General features: G+C 38.0%; 1 protein-coding gene across 1 annotated transcript in view; it reads left to right on the top strand.

Moving 5' to 3' along the window:
* dner (delta/notch-like EGF repeat containing) overlaps nt 1-26768 on the top strand; it is a 44493-nt gene that overhangs the window by 1279 nt on the left and 16446 nt on the right. Inside the window, exons 2-7 of the mRNA XM_058750581.1 lie at nt 16501-16839; nt 16950-17044; nt 19580-19743; nt 21095-21243; nt 21438-21591; nt 25695-25808. Of these exons, the coding sequence (XP_058606564.1) occupies nt 16501-16839; nt 16950-17044; nt 19580-19743; nt 21095-21243; nt 21438-21591; nt 25695-25808 (1015 nt within the window). The remainder of the gene's footprint in view (nt 1-16500; nt 16840-16949; nt 17045-19579; nt 19744-21094; nt 21244-21437; nt 21592-25694; nt 25809-26768) is intronic.

The following is a 26768-nucleotide window of genomic DNA, read 5'->3' as shown; positions in this document are numbered from 1 at the left end:
CCTTATTTTATTTTAGATAGCAACATTTCTCATTTCTGTTTAGTTAAGCTGAAGTATTAAAATAACCAAAAACCGAATAAACTAAAACTAGTAAATAAAATGACTGAATACTATATAGACATATTTGAAAAAAAAAATAAAAGTATGTCAGCGACACAACAATAACACTACATTTTATTTATTTATTTTGCAGCTCATGCTCATATGTGCTTAAATTCCCTTAGGGAAAGGGTGAGGGTATTAGCCACAGATTTGTTGTTTATTGGCTGTAGACGCACACCAGAGTTAATACACTAATGGGAACAAAGCCTGAATGCGAGTAGCACAGCTAGACACAATTAGGGCTTCTGACCTAAATAACACCAATGCTTTGCTGGATCCAGAACAAAGATTCACAGAAGAGCTGCCTCACTGTGTGCACATGTACTGTATATTCACTGGACAACAGGTGGCACTCAAGAAGTTAAGACATTGTATGCGGTTGCATCTCATTGGTATTTCCTCTCAAGTGAGTAGAAGATGCATCTTTCTGCATGGCACCACGGTGTCCTGTCCTTTCCTCAACCTTAGTTAAAGCTTGCGTCTAAACCTGTGTCCCGTGACGTCATACTGCTCATTTACATCTCCCCCAATGCAGCCAGAAAGGATGCTGCTGCGCAATTGGTTTATGCATTGACAAGTTCCCCACGATTGGTCGACAAGGCTTGAAGTCATTGTGATGTCACTCAGTGTTCCATTTCCCCAGGCAAGGCTGGTGTTCTTCAGTCACCCTGTAATGAGACAGCCATTTTTCCGAACTTCATTAAAGGCTGCTGATGTTACTGGATGTATGTGATGCAGCAGAATCACATGTTTTTATGAAATTGAAGAGATGAACTGGAATGATTTGATATGTTAGTAGACTTTTTGCCCTTGAGGAGCTCACTTAACCTCTTAACCAGCATTTGACGCAGAGTGATTGTGTATGAGTCACCTGTCCTTTCTGAGAACTCGTGTTTAGAAGGAGAAAGAGAAGGATGTATGTGTTTTTGGATGTGCACAGTCACTTTCTTACTACAGTAGGTGAATGCATACTTAGAAACCGTAGATCTGTTTGCTGGTCATATCGCCAGGGATACTTATTTTAAGGGTCATCGTGTTTTTTTTCTCTCCTCTTTGGTCTTTTGGCTTTGATTCCAGCTTGTTAATCAGCAACGGGGAATTCATTAATGATTAATATTAAAGAGAGAGCTGGACTGACCATTGTTTCTACAAAGCTTTCATCTTTGAAAAATTGAGGACTCACACTAGCTGTATGTAGACTTGTGAGCCTGTGAGAGTGTGAGTCTCATTAAAGTAGGATTTGTGGGTAGAATAAATGAATAAAATGAGAATTGAAGGGGTAAAAGGATAGATAGATAGATAGATAGATAGATAGATAGATAGATAGATAGATATTTTGGAGGACATCAAAGGCTCAGAGGTACATATAGAGAGGGATTTCAGGAGAACCGAGAGCTGAGAGAGCACTAAATATGAGGACATTAAAAAAAGTTGTTGTTAAAAATTGCTCTCCTTCATGTTGTTCCAAACCTACATGACTTTATTTCTTCTGTGAAACACAAAGGGAGATATTTAGCAGAGATTAATGCACACACTGCTCTTTTCCATTCAAAGAAAGCGCACTAAAAACACCATAAAAGTAGTCCATGTGACTTGTGTGCTATTATGTTTCTGAAGTCATATGATAGCTTTGTTTGAGGAGCATGACCTTGAAGCACAAGTTTTAAATGTGCACAAATGAGAATGAGATCTCAAAGTTTTTCAGCGATGATTTGGAATTGAGTGCACAAGTCAAATGAACTACTTTTATGATGCTTTTGGAGCTTCACTATGGAGTCCCGCACGTGACATGCAGGGGAAAAAAATAGTAAATCGTGCGCACAACTTACTAACTTGTTACTTCGGTTTAAATAAATTGTGTGCACGGCCCAATATAATAATTTGTTTACTTGCATGTAAACACGTTCTTCTCTCAATTGCGAGGTTATATCTTGCAATTCAGATTTTATTTATTTTTTCTCAGAATTACATGATATAAAGTCGCAATTGTGTGGTATAAAAACAGAATTGCAAGAGATAAACTCACAATTCTAGCCTTATATATTTGGACTTTATAACTCATAATTGTGGGTTTATATCACATCAGAAGTCAGAATTGCAAGGGAAAAAGTAAGAATTGCAAGGAAAAGGTTATAACTGTACGTTTATAACTCGCAATTGCAACTGTATATCACGTAATTCCGTTGTGATGTTGTGAACATGATTTAGTAAAACAAGAGAACAAATTATTATATTTTGCACACGATTTAAATTTTTCTCCTGCATGTCATGTGCAGGCCTCCATACTTCACAGTATATATTACCTATTTTTTTGTAGAGTGCAACCTAGACATTCTGCTAAACATCTACATTTGTGTTTCACAGACGACACAAAATCATACAGAAATTAAAATAAAAAGCAAAAAAATAAAAAAAGGTCATTGCGAGTGTACTTTTTTTTTTCTCAGAATCGCTAACCCTTTAACTTCCTCCTCATGCGTCATAATTCCTAATGTTAAACATGAGTAGTTTCTAGAAAATCCCATTAAACAGATGCCAAGTCTAATTCAACAGAATTTAGATCCAGCAAACATGCATTACCAGTATGGTAAGACCAACTTCACATTCTAAGAGCTTCTGGGAAAGTAGCTATTTGTTATAATGATGTTGAATTGGGAACATTGATCTCGCCTATTTAGTCTTGCCTCGTTTAGAAACACAAATAAGTCAATTTTTCCAAAGAATCTGTAATTCAGCAGCTCTTCTGCACTGATGTGGCCTCATCTGGCTGGTTAATTGGTGGCACATCTGCTCTTCCTACCTGCCTTTCAGAACGTGCTGCATTAATAAATGTCATTGCCAGTGATGCCTGGCTTTGAGTGCATGTACGTGTGTTATTATGTAGCCATGACATTGAATAAAATTGCGTTCTGCATTAATACCCCAGAGAAAGATTTTCCACTTCTGCATCAGATAGCGCTAATGAGTTGAATCTCATTTCGTTCGACCTTTAATGTAAGTAAACATGAATCCTTTGTGGCCCGTGCTGCTGTAAACAATTTTTTTTCTGATGCAACTCCAAGTATTTGTATTTCTCTGTTAACTGTGTCCTCCATCTGCAGGCTGGTTAGTATTCATTCAGGCCATCCTCTGATGTTTAGTGGCTATGAGCCAATTACACTTTCATTTCCATTTCATACCTGGCCTTTGATGAATGTTGCTTGAAAGACACTTTCATAAATGAAAACTATTCCTTTTCTCAAAGAAAACCGGAGAATTCATTAATTCATAATCATTATACAGTTGAATGGTGAGGGATGAGCTGTCACACACACTCTCTCTCACTTTCTCTAGTAATAGTCAGATTGCAGTGTGTGTGTGTGTGTGTGTGTTTGTGTGTGTGTTAGAAACATTTTGTTCTTTCTGTGCTCTTTCCTGAAAACATAAACATGTGCACACAGATACATTGTTCTTTTTGAGTGGATTTGTGATTACGCTTTTGAGAAAGTGCCATGCTGTCCAGGTCAACAGGTATGGCACAAATACATAATTACCTGCATAAACAACAACAAAAGTGTCACATGTGCAAGATGCTCCAACCTCACATTTCTCTCCAAAAAAATGACAGCTGGATACCAGATCAGGGACCAAACTTGGTTTAAAGATGATTACACTGCTTTGAAAATATTGGATCTATACCACACGTAAGCAATAAATTGGTTTCACACCATTTTCATCCTATTATGCAAAATGAAATAATAATAATAATAAAAATAAATAGCAAACAAAATGCCCTAACATGTAATTTGTAATCATTTTTAACAATTATCTAAGTGAAAAGTTAAAAGCATAAAAATCAATAGGAATTTGAAATTTTTTAAAATTTAATTCTAAATAAAAAATCTTATGAAAAGACCTTTTGCTTTTTCTTAAAACCATTTTAAACATAATAATCTAAGTAAAGTGTTAAATGTATAAATCAGCTTTTGAGAATTTATTTTAGTACGGTTTTGCTTTATTATATCATAGAAATGTGCAGAATTCAAATATGTCTTAATTTTAACTCAATAATAAAACTTCACTTCTGTTTTAAATTACAGTATGAATAAGGAAGACAAGCTCACCCTTTTCAAATTTGCGACCATGAGTTGTTATTCACGTCCGAGGAGACATTTCAGCATGATTTAGTAGCAATTTGACCTTTAAAAATAGGGAAAGAGAATAAGTGGAGATCTTTGCTGCAAGATGACGTGTAGCTAACCTTTTGGGTTTTTGAAAGGTTTTTGAAATACTTTCTTCAATCGCAGTGAAAGAAAATGAAACATCGTCTCTATAAGATAAACACCAGGTCCACAACTCTTCACATTACAGGAGGCTCTCTGTTAAAATCAGATTGAAGAAGCCAAAGATCAGGGACGTGTTAATGTCGGTGAGAGCAGGTCTGGTGAGATATCTTGGGAAGTTGGGAATTGTGAGAGACTGATACTGTAAATGCTTCATCCAATGATTCGCACTTTGAAGGTATTTTTCTCACCCATGACCTTTTCTTCTCCCCACACTATTTCTGCTTCCTTTTTCGGCCGCCCTACCTTTTTCTCATTGTAGGCCTCCTGGTCTTTTTAATTTTCTCCGTCAGTAGACTGTGATGCAGGGAGAGATCCTGTGAATGAATTCTTTAGGACCCAGATTCATATAATACATTGGATGTCCTATAACAAGAGACCTAAATAGTTAGTTCCAAGATTAATAAAAAATCCCTTAAAGAATTAGTTCAACCAAAAAATGAAAATTCTGTCATAATTTAGGCTACTCAACCTCATTTGTTCTAAACCTGTATGAGTTTCATTCTTCTGCTGAACACAAAAGAAGATATTTGGTAACCAAACAACTGATGGTAGCCATCGACTTCCATAGTATGAAAAAAAAAAAAAAAATTGTAAGTCAATGCATACGGTCAATTGAAAACTCTTTAAAATCAAATGGATAGTAATTTATTCACAAATGGTAAATCCTAACAATGCATGGTTATATGGTGAGTAGAGAATTATGTGTATTTAGGTTAGTTACTGTATAAGAACAGAACTGTGACCCAATTTTTGGTCACAACCCACCCATTGAGAACCACAGATTAGAGCAGCAGGAGAAAAACAACTCACTGATTCTTGATTCGTGGGATAAAATCTGCCCCATTATCCATTAGTTTTTTTAAAAATAGCATAATTTTTTTAAATGAATCAGTTTTGTTCTGAACAAAAATGTATCATTTCATGTCTTGAACTAAAATCACCTGTACTGACCATAACTGAATGCTTCAGCTTCATATTGACACATCATTCATTAGGGGTGGCACGGTTCACGGGGCAAATTCCAAATGGAAGTGATCATCCCTATCCCCTTGGAGTGGGAACTTTAGAGTGAACAGGGCACATGCGTGCCATTATTCCGTCGTTTGGAATGCACTTGGCAAAGGGAGCGATCTAATTTCCTCATAATCTTCAACTGGGATGTTCCCGTGACAACGCAGCACGGCACACAGCACAGCAGATTCGCTGGTATGAAAAAAATATACATTTTATATTTTAAAAAGTTGTATACATATTAGTTTTTATATATAGTATAGCAAAAAAAAAAAAAAAAAAACTTTAAAAACGTTTTAAAATATAAAATGTATGTTCATTTGCAACAGTTATGCTAACAACAATAAAAAGACAATAGGCTTGTTTGAGATGCGCCTCGCCTCGCCTGAAATGTAGACGAGAGTAGGCTGCTGCGGTGAGAGGAGGAGTGAAATAAACGCAGTCAAGACGGACAGTTCTGACCTCTCGAAGTGGAACAGATACCTACGAGATCAAAGGCGGATATCGCGTTATTCTCACTCATATGCTGTGCTGCTGATAAACATGATATGATTTCAGTTCTGTTGCTTTTATATGAATATAAAAATGATGAACAAGACACTTAAAGTGCTTGCTATTTAATTCCATACGAAAGGATACATGTATACATACATGTATTTTAGATTTTTATAGAAAATATGACAACAATCACAGAGATCGCACGGTCATAGTGTTTGGGAATATTCATGCACAATTTAAATACATAATAGCATGGAATCAGATTTTTAAAAAAAACATTTTAGAAGAGAACGCAGCATCACGGTTGTCTGAACCAATGAGCATTAAGCTGTGTCGTCAGTCAGTTGTTTCCCATCATGCTTTTGATCAGCGCAGTCGGTGGAGAGCGACTGCTCAATCCGACACACCCGCCTAGCCGTCACAAGAGTTTTTTGGCACACGTCAGCATAACATCAGAGCAAGGCGGACATAACTCGGACACTTTTCTAACCGGCATGCATCTCACGGTGATCGGTTCTGCGCAGATTTTGCTCATCTCAAACAAGCCTATTATGATATTAAAACAGCGACATTTACGCGTACCGTGCCACCTAATATATATATATATATATATATATATATATATATATATACAGGGGCATAAATTTCATCTAATAGTAGGGGGTGTTGACAATAAACGTAAAATTTCTCAATAGCAATTTTTGAAGGGGACACAAATAATACAGCCAAAATTGTACTTGAAAGGATAGATATGTGTACACAGCATGTGTACATAGCATGGAGACCGTGTTTAAATATGAGTTCATGGTTCACCACACGGTCATATTATAATTATTATTTTGCGTCATCCACAGTATTTTAGGTTTTGTCTGAAACCTAGTATGTCTCTTTCACATTAATTAAACTGCATTAAACCCACTGATCTGCCACTTAACATCATATTGAACGAAACCCAACACATAGGTCTACAATATTAGCCTAATATCAGTTCACACACAGGCTTATCGCTGTGTTAGTTGTAGTGGGTGACGGTATTAAGCTTGTTAACCTTATAATCGCTCATAGAAAATACATCAGATGTCATACTTTTTTTGTCATGACTAATTTATTAATGATCCAGCATCATCTGTATTAAAGAGAAATAATCATTTCACCTGATGTTTAAATAGAATAAAATAGCCTTGACAGCCTACTTACACATAACTAACTTGCTCTCTCTCACCGGACTAGTGTGTGTGTATCGGTAAAGAAGGAAAGCAGGCAGTGGACCAAACCACTGTGAGGAAAGGGAGGGGGGAATCAAAACATTTCTGAACTTAAAACGTTTTTTTTGCGTTTATTTTGTTTTACTAATCACACAATTATTTTAAGTATATGTCCATTATATTATTTTCAATACACAGAGTCGCTTGTAATGATATTTTTAGGTGAGACAAGCCTCAGATAAGGGGGATCCTGTCCCCCCCGTCCCCCCCGGGATTTACGCCTATGTATATATATACAGTGGGGCAAAAAAGTATTTGGTCAGCCACCAATTGTGCAAGTTCTCCCACTTAAAAAGATGAGAGAGGCCTGTAATTTTCATCATAGGTATACCTCAACTATGAGAGACAAAATGAGGAAAAAAAATCCAGAAAATCACATTGTAGGATTTTTAAAGAATTAATTGGTAAATTCCTCGGTAAAATAAGTATTTGGTCACCTACAAACAAGCAAGATTTCTGGCTCTCACAGACCTGTAACTTCTTCTTTAAGAGGCTCCTCTGTCCTCCACTCGTTACCTGTATTAATGGCATCTGTTTGAACTCGTGATCAGTATAAAAGACACCTGTCCACAACCTCAAACAGTCCAACTCCAAACTCCACCACGGCCAAGGCCAAAGAGCTGTCAAAGGACACCAGAAACAGAATTGTAGACCTGCACCAGGCTAGGAAGACTGAATCTGCAATAGGTAAGCAGCTTGGTGTGAAGAAATCAACTGTGGGAGCAATTATTAGAAAATGGAAGACATACAAGACCACTGATAATCTCCCTCGATCTGGGGCTCCACGCAAGATCTCACCCCGTGGGGTCAAAATGATCACAAGAACTGTGAGCAAAAATCCCAGAACCACATGGGGGGACCTAGTGAATGACCTGCAGAGAGCTGGGACCAAAGTAACAAAGGCTACCATCAGTAACACACTGCGCCGCCAGGGACTCAAATCTTGCAGTGCCAGACGTGTCCCCCTGCTTAAGCCAGTACATGTCCGGGCCCGTCTGAAGTTTACTAGAGAGCATTTGGATGATCCAGAAGAGGATTGGGAGAATGTCATATGGTCAGATGAAACCAAAATATAACTTTTTGGTAAAAACTCAACTTGTCGTGTTTGGAGGAGAAAGAATGCTGAGTTGCATCCAAAGAACACCATACCTACTGTGAAGCATGGGGGTGGAAACATCATGCTTTGGGGCTGTTTTTCTGCAAAGGGACCAGGACGACTGATCCGTGTAAACGAAAGAATGAATGTTGCCATGTATCGTGAGATTTTGAGTGAAAACCTCCTTCCATCAGCAAGGGCATTGAAGATGAAACGTGGCTGGGTCTTTCAGCATGACAATGATCCCAAACACACCGCCCGGGCAACGAAGGAGTGGCTTCATAAGAAGCACTTCAAGGTCCTGGAGTGGCCTAGCCAGTCACCAGATCTCAACCCCATCGAAAATCTTTGGAAGTCTGTGTTGCCCAGCGACAGCCCCAAAACATTACTGCTCTAGAGGAGATCTGCATGGAGGAAATGGGCCAAAATACCAGCAACAGTGTGTGAAGACTTACAGAAAACATTTGACCTCTGTCATTGCCAACAAAGGGTATATAACAAAGTATTGAGATGCAATTTTGTTATTGACCAAATACTTATTTTCCACCATAATTTGCAAATAAATTCTTTAAAAAAAATTTTTTCTCATTTTGTCTCTCATAGTTGAGGTATACCTATGATGAAAATTACAGGCCTCTCTCATCTTTTTAAGTGGGAGAACTTGCAGAATTGGTGGCTGACTAAATACTTTTTCCCCCCACTGTATATAAAATAAAAATCAATGAATCAACTGCTGCAGGTGTCAAAGCTCAAGTGGACTTGATGAACAGTGACATTGCAGATTCATCTACAACAACATTTAAACACACAGTATAAGGGTGATTCTTAGACTATGGGCACTTTTATGTTCTTTGGTCATATTTTTTAAAAATACATATACTTTTGGACAAATTCCTCTTTCTTTGTCAAACTAACAATAAAACCACCTTAAAAACTTTTTACTACCTTTCTATTATGATTTTTCATGCTTTTCAACCTCCTTATAGGTGTCAAAATCACTGTTTTCTCCTTGTCGCACACCCAGACTTTTAAACTTCAACAATGAAAATGCAGTTTAAAAATATGACTTATCTAGTAACTATTAATGTACCTGAATTAAGCACTAGTAAAATAATTAAAATACATTATAGTACTTAATGTGAGACCACTATCAATATTACTTTTTATACAAAATATAGCTGTCGCACAGTATTGGTGACATTTCCACCACAACACTGTAATGTCCCTTTAAAAAGTTTATGTGAAAGATTGTTTAGGTGGTTTCTATGGAAATGTTCAGTGACATCAGAGCACATGTTGGACATGGAGGGAATTAAAATTTTCATCAACAACTTGATCAGTTAATATATTTATTCTACGTAATTTCCAAACATGCTGTACCTTCAAGGGTGTTTTTAAAAAGCTAAAAATTTTAAGTTAAATAAGAGTATTGTCACGGTTACACTAGGCTCCACCACCACTCAACGCTCCCAATCACCCGAATACTAATCAGCCACACTTGTCACGTAATCATCAGCACACACATATAAGCACGCACCCAGCACTCACTCATTGTCTGGTCTCCCTCGTGGATCACAGATGCTAATGCTATTCTACTCACCAAGTGTGAATTCTCTCCTTCCAAGGATTGTACTTCGTCTCCAACGATCTTCTAGAACATTCTCCGTCACTCACCTGTTTCCCCTGCTCCTGGATCCCAATATTTACCTCTCCGTGCTGTGTGTGTGGTCTCCAAGTCTGGTAATCCAGTTATCATTCCCTCCAGAGTCTCGTCTGTCTCCTAACACCCTTATCATCCTACTGAACGTCGATTGTCAATAAATACACCTGTTGTGGGTTTTTATTACTGACCATCTGTCTGAGTCTGTGTTCCCTGACAGAAGACCAGACCACATCAACATGAACCCCATGGGTGTCGATCCGTTCCAGGAGTTAGTGGACTCACTCCGCAAAGTCCTGTTAATCCCATACCTGCAAATCCCACACCAGCACCTCTTCCCAGTTCTCCTGCAAATTCAGCTTCTTCACCGATCTACACCGTCAGTCCCATGGTCAACCCAGCGCCCTACTCTGGCTTGGAGGAGGAATGCAATGGATTCCTCCTACAATGTTCGCTCGCCCTCAAGATGCAGCCTCACCGCTTCCCCACCGAAAGAGCTAAGATCTCATATATTCTCACTCTGTTATCAGCGCTCCAGTGGGCAGAGTCATTATGGCATCAAGATGGTCCCAGAACTCGATCACTCAGTTCCTTTATGACCCACTTCCGTGAGGTGTTTGGACGTCCGGCTGGAGACTGAACCATCAGCGAACAGCTCTATCACCTGCAGCAAGGCAAGGGCTCGATTCAAAATTACACGCTTCGATTTCAAACTCTCGCAGCAGTAAGTGGATGGAATGAACGCTCCCTACTGACGACTTTTCGGCAAGGTTTGGAACCTTCATTAAGGCTGCATCTCGCTGCATACGACGACTCTATGGGGCTCGAACAGTTCATTCAACTTGCCATTAGAGTGTCTAATCGCATCCAGGGATATATGGGGCGTGACTTGTGCCAAATTTCCTCTCCATTTCCTCCAGCCAGAGTCTCCCAGCTTTCCAGAACCCGGACCAATGCAAGTGGACCATACTCGGCTTTCGGCCGCTGAACGTCAACATTAGCTGTCCCAGGGCTTGTGCTTGTATTGTGGCCAGAATGGACATCGTCTTCAAACATGTCCCATCCGTCCTCCTAGACCTTTGGTGAGTACGGTTTCATATTCCTCCCTAAATACAAAACCACTCACCATTATGATTCAACTCACTGTTCCCGGTAACTCAGTTACAGCATATGCTCTCCTCGACTCCGGGTCAGCCGGTAACTTCATCTCTGAAGAGGTCTGCAACCAACTACTCAAGAAAAAGGTGAATACCATTCATTACCAACTCCAGTCAATAACTGGCAGTCCCCTCGGCCGAGGGAAGGTCCGTTACTCGGTCGGACTAATTAAACTTCAAGTTGGACAATTGCATACCGAAGAAATCCATCTACTGGTTCTGGAAAACTCCACCGCTGGGGTCGTATTAGGGCGCCCATGGCTCGTTTCCCATGCACCTGTCATCTCATGGAACACCGGTGACATCCTAAAGTGGGGTAAGAGTTGCTTTCCCGGATGCTTTCCATTGCTGCAACATCCTATGTCACCATCACCTGTTATATCTCTCAACTCCACATCCATTGAAAGAAAAACTTTCAGTGACTCCCTCAGAATATTCCCACAAACGAGCCACCCGTTTACCACCTCACCGACCATGGGACTGCGCCATTAACACCTTACCTGACCAACCAGTGCCCAGAGGTAAAATCTATCCTCTCTCCAACCCCGAGCAGAAGGCCATGGAGGAGTATATTGAAGAAGCACTTCAACAGGGTTACATCCGTCCGTCCATCTACCTCCCCTGCTGCATCCAGCTTCTTTGTGGGTAAAAAGGATGGTGGCTTGCGGCCCTGCATTGATTACAGGGCATTAAATCGTATCACAGTCAAGTTCCGTTATCCCCTTCCTCTCGTCCCAGCAGCCTTGGAACAACTCCGCAGAGCCTGGATCTTTACCAAGCTTGACCTCAGAAGTGCATACAACCTCATTCGAATACGTGAGGGGGACGAGTGGAAGACGGCTTTTGTCACCCCTACTGGCCACTATGAGTACCTTGTGATGCCATATGGACTCGTCAACGCCCCCTCCGTATTCCAAGGTTACATGAATGAGGTGTTCCGGGATTATCTCCACCGTTTAGTCTTGGTCTATATAGATAACATCCTGATATACTCCCAGAACGAGGCCAACCATCGCCACCACGTTTCTGAGGTCTTACAGCGGCTCCACGAACACCAGCTCTTCCTCAAAGCTGAGAAGTGTGCTTTTCATCAAACTTCGATCCAGTTCCTCGGGTATGACATCAGTCCCAAAGGAATCAAGATGGACGAGAGGAAGGTGGAAGCCATCAAGACCTGGCCCATTCCCACAACAGTCAAAGAACTCCAAAGGTTCCTAGGTTTCTCCAATTTCTACAGATGATTCATCCAGAACTACAGCTCAGTCACCTCTCCACTTACCAACTTTCTCAAGAACAAGCCCATGTGCCGCCTTCTCCAAAAAGTTATCCCCGGCGGAGCAGAACTATGATACCGGCAACAGGGAGCTCCTTGCTATCAAGCTCGCTCTGGAGGAATGTAGGTACTGGCTTGAAGGGGCCCTGCATCCGTTTGAGGTTCTCACTGATCATTGTAACCTCGAATACCTCAGAGACGCCAAACGCCTGAATCCCCGACAGGCCAGATGGGCTCTTTTCTTTACTCGCTTTGATTTTACCATCACCTATCATCCAGGGACCAAGAACTCAAAAGCGGATGCACTCTCCCGTCTTCATGCTCCCGAAGAACCTCCTGAATACCCTGAGACCATCTTGAAACCGGAACTCATCGTAAGTCCATTTCAGTGGTCCCTGGACAAAGAAATAGCAGATGCCAGTCATGGTTACAAGAGGCTCCACCACCACTCAACGCTCCCAATAACTCGAATACTAATCAGCCACACCTGTCACGTAATCATCAGCACACACATGCACGCACCCAGCACTCACTCATTGTCTGGTCTCCCTCGTGGATCACAGATGCTAACGCTATTCTACTCACCAAGTGTGAATTCTCTCCTTACAAGGATTGTACTTCGTCTCCAACGATCTTCTAGAACATTCTCCGTCACTCACCTGTTTCCCCTGCTCCTGGATCCCAATACTTACCTCTACGTGCTGTGTGTGTAATCTCCAAGTCTGGTAATCCAATTAGCATTCCCTCCAGAGTCTCGTCTGTCTCCTAACACCCTTATCATCCTGCTGAATGTTGATTGTCAATAAATACACCCGTTGTGGGTTTTTATTACTGACCATCTGTCTGAGTCTGTGTTCCCTGACAAGTATTTTGCATACATGAAATGTTAAGTATTAATCCAAAGCTAATCAGTGAAGCTATCTTCCTTTGTTTTTTTTTTCACAAACTACAAAAATGTCATTTCCACCACACTGCCTCTGTGGTGGAAATTACATTTATGGTTACAAAGTACAATTAATGTTTAATGACTTTGTGAATTGAGTTTAATGAGTGTGAGTTTAAGACTTTTTCCAATAAATATCTCTTCTGTTTCTCTACATTCATGTTAATTAATTGTCATTTCCACCACCACCCTGTCATTTCCATCACCACACATTTTTAAAAATATTTAAAGTTCTCATGACACATTTAAAATGTATCCACAATTTACAAGATCATGCTCTACTTTATATAAAAATTCATGTTATTTATTTTCTAATAAGCTCTTACCCAAACCAATATTAAATTTCAGAGTGTGACAGGTGTACAGTTCAGCATTTGGTCCTTAGGGCAGTTAATTTATCTCATTGACTAATGTATAATTATTGTACATTGTGGTAAAACTAGTTACAAAAATGATCTTAGACAATTCTTGAGTGGCATAAGTTATTCTATATTTAAATAACAGCTGTATATCGAGATGTGGTGGAAATGACATTTGTTTATTGCAGGTCAGAAAAATTTAAAATATTAACAATTTCTCTTGTAATCTAAGTTTGTCCTCTTACAGACCTCAAAACTAGACAAATTATTTAAACTTATGAGACTGTGGTATGTGACTTTTGAAAAGTTTTTTTTAATTCAACTTCACAAGGCTAAAAGTGCCCCTAGTTGAAGAAACGCCCACAAGTCACATTAAGAATTCAGATGACCGTATAGTTTTTTTTTTTTTTTCCTCATCTGATGTGAAAACATAATTGTGGCTGGTGAGATCAAGGAGAGCCTCTAACATGTAGCCCTCAACATGTGCAGCGGAAGTACTGTAGTGCACTTCAGATGTGCCTCTGTGATTGCCAGTAAGTTGATTAGCTTAATAACGGGGCTTGAGGGACAGATGTGAAGAAGGACATAACATCTCATGTGCAGCCTAAAAGGGCTTAGTTACACTTTATTTACCAACCTGGTCTCATAAAAATACGTACCTCTGCGCACTTTTTGTGCGACACCGTTTTACGTACCTTGCTGCACGTTTCGCCGCAGTTTCAAATAGAAATGTCCACTGAGTGGCGCTAAAACACAGGTTCAATATGTAAACCCTGGCACATTTTTATTACGTAGATATTGGTACATATTGCTGTTTTTTTATTATGTTGCTTCAGATACGTATTGCGGCGGTTCAGAAATCAAATATCCGGGGACTGTCGCTAAAGGTTAATGCTCTATCGTGTTGGAAATATGCCCTACACCAAATCCAGCCCTAAACCTACCCGATAGTGTTAACAAATGCAAAACTGATATAAAAAGGTATTAGCTGATGCAACTGTGCCATTTGAACTTCCTTTTACGCAGATTTTAACTGCTTTGTCGAACCGTAGTTACACAGGATTTGAACCGGTGCTTCTCGTCTCCTAAATCCGTCTTCATACTCCGTGAGCTACCGAACAAACTTGTCATGTATGAAAACCCATAGATATGAAGCTGGATGTGTGCGATGCTAACATTCAAAAGCATCAGTTTTCAAATCTCCCAGCATATTAATATTGTTTTGAAGTCATAGCATGATATTCTTCAAGTAATTGTGCGAAAATTACTCTTTATTAATCGCAACTCTGTAAATTTGTGTGAAAGTGTTAATTTATTTTGGAAACTGCAGTGATATGTACTTATTGGTACGTATTTCATGTCACGCTAAAAAGTGCACCCAGGTACGTAAATGCCATGAGACCAGGTAGTTATTTACACCATAATTGTTTACAGTAATATGACTATGATATCAAAGCATGGCTCTACTACCTATATTTCTGCAAAACTACAAAAACATACCTATACATGCATTTCACTGAAATTTCTGAAATTATCACTAGTAGCAGTAAAACAACATAAATGTTCATTCCTTTTTACACAAATCATGATGATGTGGCAGATTAGTTATTAATAAAGACTTATTTTTGTGCAGTTTCATGATCTCAAAACACTTTTACCATAGTGTATGATTTGTAAACCAAAACATTTTGACATTTGCGTCACATAACCAGTCCAGCTCCATTTGTATGGCTTTTATGATGTTGTAAACTTGCTTGTTAGCGCACCTGGTACAGCATTAGATTTGTAATACAAAGTACTCGGGTACGAGTTCTGTGAAACACAAATCACAATAAAAGAACTCAAGCAAGCTAAAATGGCATGGTTGCATCAGCAAATGTGTTTTTATCTCAGGTTTGCTTTTGTTGACACTTAATGGTTAGGTTTAAGGTCGGGTTTAATGTAGAATTGCATCAGAGCATTGACTATTTAGCACCACTCAACGAACATTTAATTTCAGAATACATACAACATTGTTATAAAACATTGCCAGATTCACTTCTATCTGTTTCAGATAAGCCTGAACATGCTTTTAGCACCACTCACTGACATTTCATTTTTAACGTGACACAAAACATGCAAAAAGCATCATAAAGTCATTTTGCCACAGGCATGCTTTTCTCAATGAATGATAGTTTGTAGATTTTACAGTAATTACTAACATGTATTTGTTATTTTGGGCCTGATAATGTTGATTCAGTACTACAGAGAAATCCTTATATATACGGAAAAGCTATTTTAACTCAGCGGCCATATGTTGTTGATTATCCTTGATATCATCTATTATCCAGTAGAAGCATTTTATGTTAGATTACTTATGTAATGCCAACACACACAGTAGGGAGTATAAATAGCTTACAGATGAACACATGCAAAAATATGGCACATATAAGTCCTACTTTATCTCTTGGGAAGAAGGCATGTCCCTGCCAAAGGAAATGGAGCATAATTAGAGTAATTGGATCAATATCACTACATAATTTTAAGATAAAGGAATTAGCACTGTAGATTCTGGTGCAGGTGTTCCTGCGGGCAGAGCGGGACGGCTCTATTGCTATTGTTCATTTTTATAACGGTGCTCGTCTGTGATTTCAGTATATTAATTGCTCTCAGTTCTCATTATTCAGGCCAAGTGATTGTTAGTCGATAGATGTTTGCCTGAAAAGAAAACTGGATAGTTCGCTGCTGTTCTGTGTGACTGGAGCGATTTAAAATGTTTGATAATATGATGCAGTTTTCATCTCTCATTCTTGTTGTTTTTATCGGGTGCAGTTTTTTGCAGATCCATGCGCCAGCAGCCCCTGTCTCCATGGCAACTGTAGCCAGGACGGCGAGGGGGATGGGTTTGTGTGCGAGTGCAGCGAGGGTTACAGCGGGGTTCGGTGTGACCTGCCTACCTTGACCTTTGACCTGTCCGAGTCCACCTGGGACCTCGCCGAGAGCCTTGTCCCGGAACATGCCACACCTGCCACGCCCGCCACACCTGCGACCACCACTCAAGTGTTCCAGCCAACCACAGTCCCCACCACTACTCAAGCTCCGCCCACCCTGGAACCATGGCAACCCAAACCGGGTCAGAAAGCAGTGGAGATACTATGGGAGGATCAGCAGGTGAGCAGGTGTGCGTTTGAGTGAGTGTGATGTGTCGTGACGGCTGGGTCCGGTCCGGAAGGCAGGATTGCTCCTGTGAGTGGCTTATTTTGTGTGGATGTGTGTTGTAGATTACTGATGAAGCCGAATGTGTGAGTACCGCCGGAGGTGAGTCTGCCGGAATGATGACCGTTTCCATGGAGGTCGCCGAGGAAACAGCTGTGAAGTAAGAAACTTTCTCGTGTCCTATTTTTCTTGGAAAGATATTTAAGAATAAAAGAGTTGTGGGCTTTCAGTCTGTTTTTAGTTTTCTTTCTGTGGCATATATGGATATTTCTAGCCATGAACCACTGCAAAACAAAATACAATATAATAAAAATAATCTAAAAAATATTAAAAAGGAATATATAGAAATGGTCAAAATACTGATGGAAATACAATTCATCACTTATATGTTTGATATGTTTAATTGATATATATATATATATATATATATATATATATAATTAAATTAACCACAGACACACTTTTGGAGTTCATTGACAATTTTACCATATAATTTCCAAGTACTTTTCAGATCATTTTTGGCCAACAAAACAGATAAATATGAATTTACATCATATAAATTATTTTTAAAATGCTTTAATATAGTAAATTATTGAATAGAATACATTTTACATTATTCATATATTATAATAAATATTTAATGTAATAAACGTATAACTTTTTAGATTTAATTATACATCTAAACCATAGCCACACTTTTGGATTACATTAAAATGATATGGTAAAATTGTCAAAGTACCTTTCATATGATTTTTGGCAAACATAACAGATAAATCGAGATTTTAGATAATATGAATTATTAAAAAATCTTTAATATAGTAAACTTTTGAATATTATACAGGTGCATCTCAATAAATTAGAATGTCGTGGAAAAAATTATTTATTTCAGTAATTCAACTCAAATTGTGAAACTCATGTATTAAATAAATTCAATGCACACAGACTGAAGTAGTTTAAGTCTTTGGTTCTTTTAATTGAGATGATTTTGGCTCGCATTTAACAAAAACCCACCATCTCAACAAATTAGAATATGGTGACATGCCAATCAGCAAATCAACTCAAAACACCTGCAAAGGTTTCCTGGGCCTTCAAAATGGTCTCTCAGTTTGGTTCCCTAGGCTACACAATGATGGGGAAGACTGCTGATCTGACAGTTGTCCAGAAGACAATCATTGACACCCTTCACAAGGAGGGTAAGCCACAAACATTCATTGCCAAAGAAGCTGACTGTTCACAGAGTGCTGTATCCAAGCATGTTAACAGAAAGTTGAGTGGAAGGAAAAAGTGTGGAAGAAAAAGATACACAACCAACCGAGAGAACCACAGCCTTATGAGGATTGTCAAGCAAAATCGATTCAAGAATTTGGGTGAACTTCACAAGGAATGGACTGAGGCTGGGGTCAAGGCATCAAGAGCCACCACACACAGACGTGTCAAGGAATTTGGCTACAGTTGTCGTATTCCTCTTGTTAAGCCACTCCTGAACCACAGACAACGTCAGGCGTCTTACCTGGGCTAAGGAGAAGAAGAACTGGACTGTTGCCCAGTGGTCCAAAGTCCTCTTTTCAGATGAGAGCAAGTTTTGTATTTCATTTGGAAACCAAGGTCCTAGAGTCTGGAGGAAGGGTGGAGAAGCTCATAGCCCAAGTTGCTTGAAGTCCAGTGTTAAGTTTCCACAGTCTGTGATGATTTGGGGTGCAATGTCATCTGCTGGTGTTGGTCCATTGTGTTTTTTGAAAACCAAAGTCACTGCACCCGTTTACCAAGAAATTTTGGAGCACTTCATGCTTCCTTCTGCTGACCAGCTTTTTGAAGATGCTGATTTCATTTTCCAGCAGGATTTGGCACCTGCCCACACTGCCAAAAGCACCAAAAGTTGGTTAAATGACCATTGTGTTGGTGTGCTTGACTGGCCAGCAAACTCACCAGACCTGAACCCCATCGAGAATCTATGGGTTATTTGTCAAGAGGAAAATGAGAAACAAGAGACCAAAAAATGCAGATGAGCTGAAGGACACTGTCAAAGAAACCTGGGCTTCCATACCACCTCAGCAGTGCCACTAACTGATCACCTCCATGCCACGCCGAATTGAGGCAGTAATTAAAGCAAAAGGAGCCCCTACCAAATATTGAGTACATATATAGTAAATTAACATACTTTCCAGAAGGCCAACAATTCACCAAAAATGTTTTTTTCATTGGTCTTATGAAGTATTCTAATTTGTTGAGATAGTGAATTGGTGTTTTTTTGTTAAATGTGAGCCAAAATCATCACAATTAAAAGAACCAAAGACTTAAACTTCTTCAGTCTGTGTGCATTGAATTTATTTAATACACGAGTTTCACAATTTGAGTTGAATTATTGAAATAAATGAACTTTTCCACGACATTCTAATTTATTGAGATGCACCTGTATATTGAATATGATTTCTATATTATAATAAATATTTAATGTAATCAATTATTAATAAAACTTGTTATTAAAATATTACTACATTAAAACATATAGTATAAAATAAAATGTATTAGGCTCTCATATTTATGGAAGAATAAAAGTCTAAAAGTATATTGTTTTTAATGTTGTTCCCATTGTACAGTGTGCTACATAATTTTCCTGACTTTAGTTCATTGACATACTGACATGTGACTGATTTTGATGAGATCTGTGTGTGTGTGTGTGTGTGTGTGTGTGTAGATTGGTGGGTAATGTGAGTGGATCCGCTGTGCTGTGGCGAGTAGGTGAGGCTGGTTATGAGCAGTGCTCTGTTGCAGATGGTACAATCATGTGGTTTCAGCAGAGCTCAGATGGCCTGGTGCTCCCTGACCAGTCCCTGCCATTCGGACACAACTACTTTATCAGTAAGTGTGTGTTTTCAAACATGTGAATGTGCCTGCAACATGGAGAAATATATACAGTATACAGTATATCCCAGTTTTTGAATCAAATAATTTCTTATACGGTATATATATATATATATGTATATACACACACACACACACACACACACACAGTACAATAAATTATTTGCTTCAAATTGGGACTTTGCCTTTGAAACATCCTTGTGCATAAAGTCTGTTTCCAACTTGTTTGCAATTCAGAATTTTTCCAGACGCATTGATGAGTGTTGTGAGTCTTTTATTTGACCCTGTCTGGTTCTGTGAGCCAAACAATGTCTGCCCTTGAGGCATTGCTGTGTGTGTGTGTGTGTGTGTGTGTGCACATGTCTGTTTATGTCTGAGAGGGAGAAAAAAGACACTGTTGTGGTCTTAGCAGATGTTAGAAAATATCAGGACCTGAACCTAAAAGGAAATTGTGTTTTGAAGGTTTATAGTTGCGTAAAAAAATATCCACAATATTATTAAAATTCAATGACATGGATTTGCTTTGTATAATAAATGAGAATCTAGATGTGTCTGGGTTAAGACAGGCAAGACAGTTAGGTGTATTATGTGTGTACAATGTGGCTGACTATAATAAAGTGAATATACTCTGTGTGTGTGTGTGTGTGTGTGTGCGCGCGTTTTTGTGAAAAGTCAGGACATAGATTTGTATAATGACAAAGGTATGACATAGGTATTACAAGGTGAAGGTGACTTTTCAGGACATTGACCCATGTCCCCACTTTTCAAAACGCTTATAAATCATACAGAGTGAGGTTTTTTTGGGGAAAGTTGAAATGCACAGTCTCCTGTAAGGGGTAGGTTTAGGTGTAGGATTGGTGTAGGGCAACAGTAAGTACTGTATAAAAACCATTACACCTATGGGATGTCCCCACTTTTCAGAAAAACGAACATGTGTGTGTGTGTGTGTGTGTGTGTGTATTATCTAATAAATGACAAAAAAGCTTTAATATAATAAAATATTATATATACATACTGTATATATAATTAAGGTCTCACATTTATTGAAGTGTAAGTTAATTATTACATTTTTTAATTATTAAAAAAAAATAATAATAATTTATCTTTTAAAGATTTTTTATAGTAACTGTTAATTGTGCATTCACCATCTTTGAATAAATAACTAACCGAAGACGTAAAACACAACAGCCAATCATAAAACAAGCTAAAAAACAATCAGAACACATTAGCACCTGCATAGCAACAACCTGGCAAGCACTCCAGTGGCTCACACTTTCTTTGAAAAAAGGTAAAAAGGTTACTCTCTATTACAACTATGGACATTTTTTGTTTATCTCTCGTTATGTAGGTGTGCTGCACGTTGGTGCACCCTCTGGTCCGGAGGTCACTTTGAGGCTGCATCTCAATGTAAAAACCAATAACTGTATGGAGCCTGGCAGTGGATTCAGCGACCCACAATGCTCTGGGAAAGGAAAATGCATCACCCAGTCCTCTGTGGTAATGACCTCAGATAATAATAAGTTATTTGTTCTCATATTTTCTCTTTTTGGAGAACTGAAAGGCCAGTAGTACAATCCTGGATCTGTGCTGCTGTTTTTCTTTCCAAAGTGTTGATATAATAGTTACTTTTGTGTGCTTTCGGTCCAGAGTTTCTGTGAACATTTGATGACGTGTTTAAATGTGAAATACAGGACACATTTTACTGCCAGTGTGATGATGGGTATTCTGGGATCTTCTGTGAGGAGTTTGACGCATGTCACCTGAAGCCCTGTGAGAACAACGGCACCTGTACTGACCTCAGACAGAGAGATGAAGGACAAAACTACACCTGCACCTGCCAGTCAGGTGTGTGAGCTTGTGTGTGTTTGAGTCATTCTCAGAAAACTGTCTGGACATGTGCATCCCTTGGCTCAATTACTACGATAGAAATAACAAGGTTTTGATCTTAGTTGTATTATTTGTGTTTTGACTGGAATATCACATTTGCATACCCCTATTCATCAGTGAGTTATATAGGTTATATAGGAAAAATAAAACCTTTTAAATTTTATTTTTTACTTGAAACACCAAGCTTTTTAATAGTTCACTGTGATGTCTACGTAAGTTTAAATGATAATATATATGAAAAGTCATAATAATATAAATGTTATAGAAATGTATTTTATGCTCACCAGGGCTTCATTTATTTTAATCAAAAATACAATAAAAACAGTATATAATAGTATAGCTGTTTTCTATTCGAATATATTGTAAAATGTAATTTATTCCTGTGAACTCCAGTCTTCAGTGTCACGTGATCCTTCAGAAAATATCCTTATATGCTGATTGGCTGCTCAAGAAACATTTATTTTTATTATCAATTATGAAAACAGTTCTGATGATTTTTCGAGATTTTTTTCCAACCAATATTGTTTTGCTTCAGTTTTTATTTAATTTCATCTTCATATCACAACAATAAAAGCACAGCATATCAGCTGCAACAATAACATTAACAACAGATAATCTAAATTGACAAAGTTTAATGTTTTCAGATGGAGAACATAAACATAAATAAATGACAAGGGAGTCTGTCAGCTTTGCACAAATGTAATTACTTGTTTTCAAGGAATAGAAAGATCAGAAGAACAACATTTAGTGTTATTAGTTTTGCTGTAAAATTCCCTTTCCCTAGTTAGTTCTACATAAACATCAAACATTTATATTAAAAACATTAAAAACCACCTACAATGTGCATTTATTCACTGAAATTTCATTCACTTGAAATATCTCTGAGTATTTGTATAACAGGAATAGAGTCCTTATGAATTGTGTATATATGCATGTGCTGTCTTGTGTCTGTTTTCGTGAATAATGGAGGTTAACCTTGGGAAGATCACAGAGCTTTAATACTCTGATGATGCTTTAAATGGAAAGATAGGGCAGGGGAAGAAAATGGAAAAGGAAGAACAAAATAAAGGTTGAGCAAGAGACATTGAAGGTCGGGGATTTGTGCCTTTGATCATGTAAATGAAGATTATTTTGAGCCTGTTATTTGAAGCCTTCCAGAAGAAACAATTGTGCCTTTTTAAGAAATGCTGTCATGGACATGCTGATTGCAGGGCATATCTGTTAATGTCTAGTGGAAGTCACGCAAGCACACAAACAAACACTGTTCACTGTTCCGTCCATTTTTGTAAGAGGATTATGGAGGGCATAAATGATGTTAATTAGTGGTATTGTAAGAAAAACAGCCAGCCTGCTTTGGCCAACTGATTCTTGTTGGTTTATAACTGAAGGCTTTGTTCGTTTTTTTTTTTTTTTCTCACTGTTTTAATCTGAAGGAAAATAACAGATTGTGTTTACTGCAGCCATTTGTTTGTGTGAGTCAGGTTTTCCCAACATTATAAGGACTAAATGTTCCCACAAGGATATTAAAACCTGAAATTACCAATATCCCCATGAGGAAAATAACTTAATAAACATACTAAATCATGTCTTAATGAAAAAGTTAAAAATGCAAAAAAATAAATAAAAAGAGGGTTTTTAGTTCAATATAAAAACAGTAGAACTCAAAGGAAAGGAAAGGAAAAAAAAAAAGTTTGCTTGTGTAACCGATTACAATGCAATTGTATATTTGTTTATTTATATGTCTGAAAACTGATATGCAAACTTGATATTCATTTAATGTTTTACTTTAAAAATCATGCAAACACAACTAGTTCCCTATTTGTGTATAATTATACATTGTCAAACATTGTCTGTGGATCCGATATTACAAAACCGATATTGAATTAAGGAAAATTCACTGAAACCAATTATCGGCCAATCTATAGTTTGTATGATGCATTTAAATTGAATGTGTTTTTAAATTCCGATGTGTTATGGTAAACTGAGATAATACAATCTGTGTGTGTTTTGAAAGAGATCTATGTCAGTCATTCAAGGATAGTAAAACCTAAAAATCATCAAAAAATCCCCATGAGGAAAACATCTTAATAAACATGCTAAATAATGTCTTAAAAATGTAAAAATGCAGTTTTTTCTGAGGTTTCTTTAGCTCAATATAAAAAGTTCCCATCAAAAATACATGTGTGCTTGAGATTGACCAATATAGATTTTTTTAGATAACCGATAACAATGCCGATTGTTTGTATGTTTGTCTGAAAACTGATATGCAAAATTTTTTTTTTTTTTATGTTTTACATTAAAAATCATGCAAACACAACTAGTTCCCTGGAATAATTATACATTGTCATACAGTACATTGTCTGTGGATTCGATATTACAAAACCGATATTTTGGATTAAGAAAAAAAAGTGATTATCAGTCACTTAAAACGATTATTGGTCAATCTCTAGTTTGTATGATGCATTAAAAATTGAATGTGTTTGTCGGCACCGATGGCCTCGTGGCCAGCATAATTGCGCTTCAGGCATCCGTTCAAGTCCCGGTTCACGGATCTTTTACCGATCCCACCCCCCTCTCTCTCACCCACTTTGCTTCCTGTCTACCTACTGTCCTATCTAAATAAAAAAAGGGCATGAAAAAAAAACACTAAAAAAAACTAATAAAAAAATTGAATGTGTTTACAATTCAGATGGGTTATTGCAAACTAAAATAATACAATCTGTCTGTGTGTTTTGAAAGAGATCTTTGTCAGTCATTCAAGAATAGTAAAACCTAAAAATCACACCCAGGAGGAAACATCTTAATAAACATGCTGAATAATGTCTTAATAAAAATGTTGAATGCAGTTTTTGTGAGGTTTAATTTTAGGGTTGAAACTATCTTTAGCTCATCATAAAAAGTTCCCATCAAAAACAAATGTGTGCTTGTGTATTAGAGATAGAACAAAATAGATTTTTTTATAACTGATAATAAGGCCAATTGTTTGTATTTTTTATATGTCAGAAAATGATATGCACAATTGATATTCATTTAATGTTTTACTTTAAAAAGCATGCAAACACAACTAGTTCCTGGAATAATTATAAATTATTGGTGGATCCATTATTACAAAACCAATGTTGGATTAAGGATAAGTGATGATCGGTCACTTAAACCAACCTATATTTAGTCTTTTACAGAAAATGACAAGCACATCAAATGCTTTTGGCCACATGTGTTTTTTTTTTTTTGGTTTTTTTTATTATATTGGTGGATCTAGATAATAGAATATAACTCATATTAGAATTCAGAGTATATTTTTAAAAGATGGTCTCAGCGACTTTTTCTTCTCAGCCAGCTTAGTGGCCGTGTTTGTAAGCACATCTTGGAACTTGTGTATAAATCCATTGTCGAAAGTGTTTTAACCTTTCATCTTTCTGCCTGGTATGAGCATCTAAATTGCATACTCAAGAACAAATTTCCAGAATTTAATCCATGGCAAATAAATAGTTGGCAGGCCTCAGAACCAATTAATACAACATTATGTAGAAAGGACAAAGAAGAAGGCGAGAGTTATTCTTGCAGATAGGTCTCATCTTCTTTTCAGCCAGTTTGAGCCCTTGAAGTCAGGTAGACGTTATAGAGTTCCTCTAGTAAATAAAAATGTGTTTAAGAGGTCATTTATCCCAAATGCAATTAAAATCATTAATTCAGCAAGTGTTTAATCAAACAGTATGTAAAGCATGAACTGTATCTTTTTATTCTCTTTTATGTAATATGCGTAATGTGACTAATGATTGTGATTTTATTTTACTATGTGTGTTGCTACTAATTTTGTTGTGCTGGTGAGCCAAAGACAATTTTCTTTTACAATAAAGTTTTACAATACAATCTAATATTACAAAACCGATATTCCATTAAGGAAAAGCAATTATTGGTCGCTAAAACCGATCATCGGTCTATCCCTAGTGTGTATGAAATGCACATTAATATTTAATTTAGATACACAATATTTAATTAGTTTTCAAAGTCAGATGTGATATGGAAAATTTAGATTGTAATACAATCTGTGTGTGTTTTAGGTTTTGAGGGAGATCGTTGTCAGTCATTGGTGGATCACTGTGTTTCTGGACCCTGCAGGAATGGAGCCACTTGCTCCAGCAGCCTTGAAGGACCTCACTGCTATTGTGCTGAAGGTACTTATTTATAGCCTCCTCTCATGAAATCATGTCTGACACGATCAAATCTGTTGTGTGCTTGTCTCGGTGTGTATGGTTGCAAGTGTACGTGTGTGTTAAGCTTGAATCGTCCTGATTCGAGCTCTATTTCTGTTCCTTCTCCTCTTGCTCTCTCTAAGTGTGTCAGAGAGTAGCTTATTTTAAACTCTCTTCCTTTCTTCCAATTAATCGTGAAACACAGCCCAGCACCGCCCTCTCTCTCAGGAGGACCATACCTTCAGCGCTGGCTCTCTCTCTAACCAGGGCACGCTCTCAGTCAGCAGATAGAACGGGGACACAACCGCTTCTGCTTCCTGAAGAAGCACTAGAAACAGATAGGAAAGGAAATTTGATAGGAGTCCCTTGAACTTTGGTGGCAGAAATGCACTCGAAGGCTGAAATATTAATCTTGCGGTGTGAACGGGCACCGTAAGCCACCGTTTGAAACACAAGGAACGCTGAAACAATAAGTGGCACCTTTAGCACATTTCTAATTAGTGTGGTACAGCTCAGGGTACGGCTTTAAATATTTTAACAACTACATGAGGCAGTTAATAGCTATTTCGGCATCTCGGGGCTAAACCATCCATTCAAAATCAGGACGGAAATAGAAAGACCGCAAACAGCAAAGAAAGGCATTCGGTTGGAATCGAACCTTTAGTACCATTCGAAACAGGGAAGACGGTTCACTCAAAACTGAAAATTCTTTCATTATTCTACATGTCGTTTTAAACCTGTATGCTTTCTTTTTTTTTTTTTTTACTTCCACAAAGTCACTTTCCAGAGCTGTCACCCTTTCTTCCCTTCTCTGTTGAAATGAGCTATCAGCCTTTACCCAAACTGCTGAAACCATCAACTTTCAAGAAGTTTTCTGCTTTCAAGAAGCAGCTGAAGACATCCCTTTTCCACCAGCATTAACCACTCTACAACCCTAAACCA

Source organism: Onychostoma macrolepis, chromosome 18 (assembly GCF_012432095.1).
Source record: "Onychostoma macrolepis isolate SWU-2019 chromosome 18, ASM1243209v1, whole genome shotgun sequence".
NCBI classification, from domain to species: Eukaryota; Metazoa; Chordata; class Actinopteri; order Cypriniformes; family Cyprinidae; genus Onychostoma; species Onychostoma macrolepis.
This window is presented reverse-complemented; position numbering and strand designations above follow the sequence as displayed.